Genomic DNA, 11150 nt, shown 5'->3' on the forward strand with positions numbered 1-11150 from the left:
CAAATTTAAAAGGGTTGTTACTTACGAGGTTGCATTATTAAAGGTGTCTTTATCTTAAAGCAATGACTACAATTATCCTAATTAAGTAAGGCCGGTTCATCTAAAACCCACCCCCACGTAGTTTAGCTATAACTTTCAAGCATGAAAAATTAGGTTAAAGATGGACCCTACCAGGGGACATAGGAATTCAACACTTGAAGATTCAGTCTTTCAATTCAAAGCACATTTCTCTTTTCTTTTTCCCACAATTATTATCCCCTCAAAGGTTCTTTCTTTTCTAATGAATATTTTTTCTTACTGGTGAAAATTCATATATTTGAGATCTCACATCTTAACAACACCAGCGATATCTTGAAATAGGTAACTTAAGTTATGGATAATAACAAGTTATAATACGTCTTATTTTTCTTTTCTTAAAAACTAATTATTACTCCATTGTTAGAAACTTAGGGTAGCTGTTGGATCTTGTTCTTGATCGGTGGATGTTGAGTTTGGTCTTATTTTTCTCAGTTTGTGGGGCTTCATTCTTCATGACATCTTGATTTAAAAAAATGTTTATATATATACCACTTAGGCGAAAAATATAAGCTAAAGATTCTGTAATCTTGATGTTATTTTCTTAGATCTTAAGCTTTAAAAAGTAGGGTGTTTTTCAATAGAGCTTGCAACTGACGGGGGTTTCGTCGGCTTTGAGGAATTAGGGTTTATATTCCGGAGGTTGACGTGAAGCTTGTGATTTCCATTTACATGTACTTTTTGCAGTGTAGGCTTTAGCTGATTTCTCTCTTATATATATATATATATATACATAAAAACTTTAACTTTCTTTCACCACTGTGCTTTCTTTATCTCTTTCTTTCCTTTCAATCTGTTCTCTGTGTTTTTGATTTGTTTCCTTTCAATCTGTTTTATATTCGTTGTTTTGTTTTGTATCTCCAGATTGTTGAACTTGACGAGCTGCTTGGTTTCATTTACCTCTTAAAAGCTAGCTTTGCATGAGTTTGGTTATGGATACGAGCAAGTTCAAACCTGAATCTCATGTAGCACAACAAGCAGGCGAGAAAAGTTGAGGGTTCACCATTTTTGAGGATTTCCCCAATAGTTTGGAGCAAGACTCCTCGGTCCATTCGGGGCTAAACTCAGATCTTGTTCAAGTTCGTAATCTTAGGAATGCTAAGATGCTTCACGAGCCAACTATTGTTTACTCAGGTATCATCCGTGTTCCGCCACAGGAAAATGCTTCTGCTAAAGTCTCTGGTGACCCACCAAGTTGTGGAAATCTGATGGTGGGTTATGCAAGTGGATTAGGTGGCAGGGAAAACAATCAAAACCCTATGTTTATTGGGGAGGTGCTGTCAAATAATGCAAGGGAAAGCAACGAATGTGCAGCTATGCAGTATTTTGGGACTGGGAGTGACATTTGTAGACAGGATAGCAAAAGGCATTGTGGGGAATTGCAGTTTGTTCATCTTCACTTTATGATGTTGCCACAGCTTCTGTGGGTACTCAGGCTAGTGCTTTGCATTTTGATAACGCTGGTGCTTGGACGAATAGGCCGCTATTAGAGCACTGTCCACAGTGGGGTGAAACTTCAAGTACTATCCAAGGGCTCTCTCTAGCTCTTTCGTCGAATCCTTCGTCGAAAATTTATGGTGCGGCTCAATTCACAGAGGACCAGCGTGGTTCTCAGCATGCCTTCAAGGAACCTCATCGTGATTCAAAAGCTTTAAAGCTGGCCATTTGTTTTCGATGCAGAAGCCGTCTATAATCAGTAAAAGTAGCGGAAATTCAACTTACGTTCACCCCCTTGGTCCATTCACCGGATATGCAACTATTCTCAAGAATTCAAGGTTCTTAAACCAGCACAAGAACTATTGGGTCAATACTGTCATATGACCAACTCAAAGCTTGGTAAAGTTCACGAGACATCCGATGGGGTCTCCAATAGCATCGGTGTTTCAGCCTCGGTTGCTGTTGCCAATGCAGTTGATATGGAAGATGGAGCTATTAAGGGAAATAACTCCGGGGCTTCGGTCTCTGGTCTTTGCAGTTCTAATGAAATTAGTACAGTTGATGTTAGCGTTGGGGGCAGCTCTGAGTACCAACAAAAGAAGGCAAAGCTTTTATATTGCAGGATGAGGTTGGTCATCATTTCTTCTTCTTCTCATTTATACATTGCTATTTAATTCTTATCTGCATTTTTTTTAATGAACGTTAATGAAGGAAACTATCACGTATGTTTATTTTGAAGTTATTTTAACATTAATAAAGACCCGAAGATGAATGAAATTTAAGTCATTTTGAAACAGCAGTTAGACGCTGGATATCAGTTACTCTTCGTCTCTGTATATACCTTCAAACCAAAATTACATCTCAATTAAAAGTGATGACCACACTTTCAAATCTACTTTATTTAAAAGTTTAAACCCGAATAAGTTGTCCTCTTGCCTTTGATGAAGGACCCATTGTAGGTTGACATAACAGGCTATGCATATCTGTATTACTATTTATTTTCCCAACTTGGCCAACTTCTTTGATCAATAAGTGAATACTACAGTGAAATCACTGTTCTTACATCGTGTTTCCTTGTGAACCATTATTGTTTTTGGACCTAATCCTAATAGCATCAATCTTCATCAAGATAATTGATTGTGTTCTTTGTCTTACTGTTTTACTCTAATGAGAACTTGTATATGCCGTGCAATTGAAAGGTTTGCAGACGATACAAGCTATATTATCAGCAGATGCAAATGGTGGTTTCGTCTTTCGAATCTGTAGATTGTCTAAGTGTTGCAACTCCATACATTTCCTTGGCTCTTAAGACAGTAGAAAGGAACTTTCGGTGCCTAAGGAACGCTATCTCGGACCGTGTCAGGCATTTATCTAGAACCCTTAGGGAGGATTTATTGTCCCCAACTACCGGTGCTAGCAGTAGCAAAGGTGATATAAATATATCTAGGATGAAATATGGGGTTCAGAAATCTGGTGGGGTTAACACGGGCTTCCTTGAACCTCAACAAGAAGGCTGGAGGCCCCAAAGAGGCCTACCGGAACGTGCAGTGGCAATTCTTAGAGCTTGGCTCTTGAGCATTTTCTTCATCCGTAAATCAACTTCTCTTCCTTAGCATTTCATTATGTCCTGTAATATAATTTGGTGTGAATTTCTGTATCTACTTTCTTATAGGTACCCCACAGACACGGATAAGCACATGTTGGCAAATCGAACCGGTCTTGCTCGAAACCAGGTGAGCTCACTGCTTCCTGTTTTGTGGTCTAAAGTATTTGGCCTAACGATTCTGTGTGATTGAATTGGAATGTAGCACAGTTAAGTGTTTGATTGGCTTGTTTTCATGATTTCAACAATTTGATTTCTGAATGCAGGTTTCTAACTGGTTCATAAACGCTCGAGTTCGAGTTTGGAAACCGATGGTTGAAGAAATACACATGCTTGAGAGCAAAGGCTTGGAAGCAAGCAATCAGAACTCTATCAAAACTGATACAAAATCTACTACTGCCATAACCATTCGGCCCAATGAAGAACATCTATCAACAGCTCATGTATAACACAACATCCGACAAGCAATTGGCTTGCTCAAACATGGCTATTGCTGGGATTACGGAAGGTGCCTATGACGCTGAACGCCGGTATCACGAGAAACACTCTAGTATGGATTTTCGTATCTCATCAAGCATGGACGGCTCATTGATTAGTTTTACACCTCACGACCAAAGCAGGCTTGAGACGGGTGGCCTTGGAGCTGTGTCACTTACCTTGGGTCTCAAGCATGGAGTAGAAAGTGCAGAAGTCTTCCAACATCAGCTACAATATCAGCCACACGAGTACCAACTTCGGGGACAGTTCGGAGGCCGAATGATTCACGAATTTGTTGGTTGAGCTTATGTTCGATCGTACTGAAGTTGAAATGAGTGGAGTGGGCAGCTAGCCTAGCTATTCCTTACGATAAATTTTCAAAATGTGACAATTACTAATACACGGTTGCAGGCCACCTTGACCGTATACGAACATGTTTGTTTTGAGGGTTGGAAAGATTGACATCCTTAGATATACCCCGAAACTACAAATTCTCAATATAAATTTGGGAACATTCTGCTGGTTCTATCGGTCTTTATTCAAGCTACACGTACAGAAAATAATTATATTATAACTATGTTTAGATGTAGAAAAACCATGCAGTATAACCGGTTAATTCCCATATTATTGATCATCCCATTAATTTTACCCACTTCCATCTCCATCGCCACCAGGGTAGTTAAAATTCTCCCTAGGAATGTAATGGTGGTTGTTCACGCTGCTTTCTTTAGGATACCCACTTTTGGCTTTGCCTAGAAGCCGCCGGCTGTCAACAATGGTGCGTTCATGCTCCGGTACATCCTCTTTTATAACCTTTGCTGTCAAGCAGGAACTCTCCATCAATATGCTAAAGCAAGAGCCACAAGCCTAATTTTTGCACCCATTAATTGCTTTCACCTGTCTAAAAAATGAACCAAATAAGTAGAGCAAAAGAATCAAGTATCTGAGTAGCAGAACCTTATATAAGGAGAAAGGATGGAGTTCATGTCATTGATATTGTAGATACCCGTTTTTGTCCACGTTCTACTTCTTAAATAATAATAATAATTATTCTTATTTTTAATTTTATTAATATTATTACATTATTGCATGCCTAAATTACAAAGCCCAAACAACCCAAATGGAACCCAAATTACAACCTGAAGCCCACAAGGACACAACCCAACAGTACACTAATCAACCCAACTCGGCCCAAGATCTGACCCGAATGACCCAACAGCCCACCAGGAAATCAACCCGACCCGGTTCAGGCCCAGCACCAGGCCAAGCACTCAACCCAAACCCGTTAGGGTTCCCACATTAGCTGCCAACCGCCCCAATCTCAACCCTTGGATCTGGACCCATCCAACGGTCTAGATCACCTAAGGGTTAGGGTTTTAAACCCTAAACATATCAATAGCCACCGCCATCAAGGAATATAGACTGTCCGCTCGGCGCGTGAGATGCACACGCTCATCCAGCCAGTGCGTGAGCTTCACCGCCCTACTCCCTAGCCGCGTGAGCCGCCGCCATCATCATCAACGTACCCAAAATAGTGCAAAATATAAAACCCCATCAGTCAAAATTAACCAAGTCAGAACCTAATCTGAAAACCATTTTTAAAATGTCAATAATCCCAAAAAATTGAGGTTTACCTACCGAATCAATCAGAAAACCATACCATATGTAGAGATATCATCATTCTCTACCCAAACCATCACCACATATAACATGCAACCAAAAACAAAAGAGGTAGAGAACATTCGTGTAACATCCCAAAAGTCGGGTCAATGACCAAAATGGAGTTTTTGGTAATTTAGTGACCAATCTCAGAAAGATTAAAAGTTTAGGGATTTTAATGAAAAAATATTGGTGTTGGATTTAATAACAAAGTTTGGAAGTAATAAGGGTATTATAGTTATTTCTCAGGAAAGATTTTATTTCCCTTTATAAAGGGTAATAAGCACGTGGGAAATGAGAGAATTCTCCAGAGCTTTCTTTCTTTCTTCTTCTTCTCCAGCCGTGAGCTTCAAGAGATAAGGTGAGTTTTATGAACTCTTGATTATTTGTGGAATTAAAGGTTGGGTTTTGATCATTAGATAATAATTAAGCTTAAGGAAACTTAAGTTATCTTAGAAATTAAAACATAAAGGAGTTACGAAAGATTAAAGAAAATGAGTTTCAAAGTGAATTTCTGAAAAAGAGTTAATAAATGAATGTGGTGATGGTGTTTAACTTGTCATAGGTGTGAATAAGAAGTTATAAGTGTTAAATCAAAGTTTGGATAACATGGAAAATTGGGAATGATTCTTAATTTTAAGAATCATGAAGAGATATGAAAGATAAAGATAGCTTATATGGATATAAGTTGGTTTATAAAGTGGTAGTTGAGTTTAATGACATGTTAGGGGCTTAAAATAGAAGAATTGAGTGAAGAGTTGATGATTTTCGGGCTTGAATAAAATTTCTGGGCATGATGCATCGGTACACATTCAATATGTATCGATGCACTCTTAAAAGAAGAACACTGAATACCTGGAATGCATCGATGCAGTTTGAGTATGCACCGATGCACCAAGACAAATTTTGAAGGTGCATCGATGCATTAAGGGGATGCATCGATGCATGAAAATTCGAAGCCATTTTGTGAATCGATGCACCCCTAAGGAAAAATGTGAATATGAGTTTATTAAGTTCGTTTAAGTTGCTAGTATCAAATTACAAGGTGTATGTATCTAATAATTGTCTTGAAAATGTATAATTATGTAGATTCAGAGTCTGAACGAGTTCCGGAATCATTGTCAAGTAAGATCGATCAAAGGGAAAGATAAGATATTGTAATTGACTAGTGAGGCCAGGTGAGTGCATATTCAATAGTATATGATGGGTGATGGGAAGAAGACTTGCGATGAGTCTATTTCCTGAAGAGTTACATATGAATTCATGATTAAAGGTATAAGTTGAATATGAGTGTATGTATGCTTGATTATATGAATTGATATGGTTTGTATGTGCTATGTGGTTTATGTACACACACTAGTAAGTGTTAATGAGAGAATATCAAATAAGTTATGAAATTATATGAATATAGAAGATAAGTCAAGAGATATATGGAAATGGAAATAAAGGTTTATGAAGAATCATAGGAGAATAAATATAAGTAATAAGATAATGAAATATAAGACTACGTGAAATACATGGTTATGAGAATTAGTAAAATAGAGTTATTTGATTTAATGAGAATTGAGGAAACTAAATAAGATTGAATTATAGAATGGAATGAGAATAATATATCTATTAGGGAACTTGAATATAAAGCGATGATATATATACATATATGATAAATTATATGCTAAAGATTTATGGAATTATATGCTAAAGATCTATGGGGTTATATGAAAAGGTTATAAGGAATGTATGAAAATTGAATTAATTAAATGGATTAAAGTAGTATATAAATAAAATATGATTAAGTGTAATATATATGTTTAGAAATACGACATAAGTTATATAATCTAAGGGAATATAAAGAAATAAAGCATAAAGTAGACGAAATGAGATAAGTTATTATATACCTATATGATATACGTTATCAGTAATATGAAAGGATTCAGGAAACTTATATAAGCTATGTGAAGTTATCTAGGTGTTTATATGTGAATTATTTGGTAATAAGTTATATGAAATAAGTGTAGTGATTACCAGATCATAAGAGATAAGTCAGAGAATGTGAATAATATGACCAGAAACTATGAGTCTGTGTGATGAAATGAATATACGAAGACATGACTATGAGATATGTGATAAGAAGTTATGATTAAATGATCAAGAGATATAAGCTAAGGGATATCTGTGAATTACATGAAAATGTGCTATGTGTAAGTGAACTACGTGATTACATGTATGTGTGAATGAAGCTACGAGCTTATATGAATATGTGATATGTTTACATGAATATGTGCAAGGATATAAAAGATAGTGTCCATGTTATGTGTCTTGAGAGCTTTGGGGTATAGTTGGCATGCCAAGAGTCGAGGGTCTACGCGGTCCTTCGGGGCATATAGGTATCATATGGAACATCTATGAGGTCCTTTGCGACACATATTTGGCCATTAGCATATGTATATGATTCTTAAGGAATTTTCTACGCGGTTCTTCGGGATATATATATATATTCTTTGGAACATGTGTGAAGTCTTGTGAGACACATACTTGATCCCTAGTATATGTATATGATTCTTAAGGAATGATATATGGTCCTTATGGACATTATTATATGGCACTTCGGTGCAATTCTACGCGGCACTCCGGTGCAAGTCTACGTGGCACTTCGGTGCAATTATACGAGCTGTGGTGACAGCATTAATGCACAACCTCTATAGACTCACATACCTATAGTTCTCACATACGTCCATGGGCTAATCAGGAGATAATAATAAATATATGTTTGTGATATGATAAATGTTGTGTGTGTGTATATTGTTTGATTAAGGGGTTAAGTATAAAAGTATGTGATTAAAAGATAAACTGTTGATGATGCTTTATGTGTATGTAGGTATATTTTGTTAAGTAATCTGATATGATTTTGTATGCTATAATGAAATAAGGTGATTTAGTATAGCATGATAGAATGAAACATGCATGCATTGTTAAATGTTATCAAGTGCATTATAATTTTTATTTGCCTCACTAAGTCATCGACTTAGCATGTGAGTGTTTCACACGTAGGTTTCGGAAAGCTAGAAGAATATCTAAGAGAGCAAGACAGGTCAGCATCTCCCTTACAAATTTCAGATAAGAAAATAGATGATTTAAATGATTTTTGGTTATTTTGAATATAATTGGCATGTACTAAAGAATTGAGTTAATATGCTCTGATTAATTTTAGTTATTGTGGTCAAGTTATGTAAATAAATTGTTTTTACTTTAATTAAAGCTTTAAATATTCTTTGAATTTTGTCAGGAGTCAAAGTTTGAAAAGTCAATGTGACACCTCAGACTCGTATCCGGTCGGGTATGGGTTGGGGGTATTACATTTAATGGTATCAGAGCTAAGGTTTAGTCGATTCTAGGCTTAAAACGAAGTCAAATGAGTTTTAAAGATGTGTACATGCCAACATAGAGTGGAAATTTCTGATATGATAGTGTAAGGAGTGTGTTATCTTGCTAATAGAATTAGATTGCTAAGTTATAATAGAAGTATAATTATGATAATTCCGAAATAAAGGGAAATGTGATATTCCTGATTGTTATAGCTATTCACCTGCCCTGGCCAGGCAGGATGAAGAGCGGACACCTCAGGAAATGCCTAGTAAGATCAAAAGTTGATTTCAGAAAGTTGAAACCATATCTGAATAATGATAGAAAGTTTTCATTGTTTTGAATCGGACACACGATATGGAGTAGTTTTGTTATTACGTGGATAAGATAGAATATGGTGAACAAGTGTCACCATAAGATTGTTAAAAAGATCAAAGGATGTGGTGAGTATTTGTATAAGAATTCAAGAATAGATGCATCAGTGACAAGTGTATAAGAGATATGGAGATAGAGTTTATGAATTTAAGACAAAAGGATAGTACTATGTTTAAGCAAGAATATGGATATGATAAGGGTTTGCATTTTAGATGGAAAGAATTAGCGTTGGCTAACTAGATTATGTGATGGAAATATATATATAGAAATATAAAATTTTAAGATGTTGTCAGGATAAGACAACCAAAGATGAGGAGGATTGGGATACAGTTGTATATTTTGAGAATTATAATGTGACATAGTGAAGAAGATGAGGATTCGTATGTTTGAGTAAAACTAAGGGTTGATAAGAAGAGTTTAAGAATTGGTACATCAGTGATCATTTATAATAAAGGAAGTTAGAATGTTGAGTTGGAACAACGGAAATTTCATGAAGTATGAGAAAATGTGGATTTGATAAGTTAAGTAAACTATCGCTGGGATAATTTCGACTGAAAGGAATATATATTAATGGTTCGATGAAGGTTTATGTTTTAGATTGGAATATTTGGTGGTGACTAACATAATTATGTGATGATAAGTGTATTAAGTTGAAGGATTATAAAATGTTGTCAGGGTAAATTAACTAATTATGGTGTGAATTGAGACATGATTATGTATTTTGATCACAGAAATGTAAGGTAATGAAAGAGACAATAGAATAATATGTATATGAATAAGAGTGTGGGTGGATAAGTGAGTAAATTGCACTGATTGGATTTCAACTGAGAAGATGAATATGAGTAGTCTGATTTGGGCTTATGCCCTAAATTAAAAGTTGTTACTGATTAATTGTAATAGTATGGATAATAAAGTTATAAGATTTGAAGAAAATATAAAGTTAAGTTAATCAAGTATGATGTGGATTTGGATATGGTTTTGATCATATAGATATGATGGAGACAAAGAAATAAGTATTTGTATGTTTTAAAAAGGGGGATTTGAGGAAGGAAGTACAAGTACAAGAAATGGTAAAGAATGAAGTTCTATATAAGTAAAGTGGATTATCAAAGTTATGAAGACGTGATAAAGATCGGTAATCAGAGCTGAGTATAAATGATAAGAAAAGATATAATATGTGTATAAAAGATTTTGATTTTGAATGAATGAAAGAATAAAGGGATAAGAAAAAAGTCAAAGATGTAGTTTAAAAGATCAGTATGACAAGAGGTATATTGAGAGATAAGTTATAAGTTTGATATTGAAACGATACGATTTTCAATTATTAGAAGAACAAGAACGGGTGATTATTCTTTGAGTAAATATGTAAGGGTTATAAAAAAATTTGTGTGTATAGTAATTCAGACAATGATTAAGAATGAGCAAAAGCTTGATTTATGTGCAAAGCACAAAGAGAATGATGAAGAAGATCAATTGATTCATAATTGATGAATGAGGATTAGGGTTACTGTCTATATATAAATGTATTATATGGACTTATAAATGTGGATGTATATGAAGATTTGAGTTGCGGAAAAAGGTAAGTTTGCTAGCGGTAACAGGAAAGATTAAGAAAGGGAATCAACATGAAAATATTAGGAGAGATGATATTATAAATGTATGCAGTGAAAATTTGAGGACGAATTTTCTTAAGGAGGGGAGATTTGTAACATCCCAAAAGTCTGGTCAATGACCAAAATGGAATTTTTGGTAATTTAGTGACCAATCTCAGAAAGATTAAAAGTTTAGGGATTTTAATGAAAAAAATATTGGTGTTGGATTTAATAACAAAGTTTGGAAGTAATAAGGGTATTATGGTCATTTCTCACGAAAGATTTTATTTCCCTTTATAAAGGGTAATAAGCACGTGGGAAATGAGAGAATTATCCAGAGCTTTCTTTCTTTCTTCTTCTTCTCCAACCGTGAGCTTCAAGAGATAAGGTGAGTTTATGAACTCATTATTTGTGGAATTAAAAGTTGAGTTTGATCATAGATAATTAATCTTAAGGAAGCTTAAGTTATCTTAGAAATCAAAACATAAAGGAGTTACGAAAGATTAAAGAAAATGAGTTTCAAAGTGAATTTCTGAAAAATTTAATAAATGAATATGGTGATGGAATTTAAC

The 11150-nt window shown here is 35.2% G+C and overlaps 2 protein-coding genes across 2 annotated transcripts; both read left to right on the forward strand.

The window, feature by feature from the left end:
- Positions 1-879: 879 nt before the first annotated feature.
- On the forward strand, positions 880-2123 carry LOC120206338. The gene has a single exon (XM_039206024.1). It carries the CDS (start codon positions 1179-1181, stop codon positions 1563-1565), a length of 387 nt encoding a protein of 128 aa, XP_039061955.1. The 5' UTR covers positions 880-1178; the 3' UTR covers positions 1566-2123.
- On the forward strand, positions 1893-3564 carry LOC120206297 (BEL1-like homeodomain protein 8). Its single transcript, XM_039205991.1, is given in 5 exon segments — positions 1893-2114; positions 2712-3081; positions 3084-3102; positions 3185-3245; positions 3382-3564. Coding segments are annotated over 5 exon segments (855 nt in total).
- The last annotated feature ends 7586 nt before the right edge of the window (positions 3565-11150 follow it).

The sequence above is a fragment of the Hibiscus syriacus genome, unplaced genomic scaffold, assembly GCF_006381635.1.
Source record: "Hibiscus syriacus cultivar Baekdansim isolate YM2019G1 unplaced genomic scaffold, ASM638163v2 tig00013680_pilon, whole genome shotgun sequence".
Classification (NCBI taxonomy): domain Eukaryota; kingdom Viridiplantae; phylum Streptophyta; class Magnoliopsida; order Malvales; family Malvaceae; genus Hibiscus; species Hibiscus syriacus.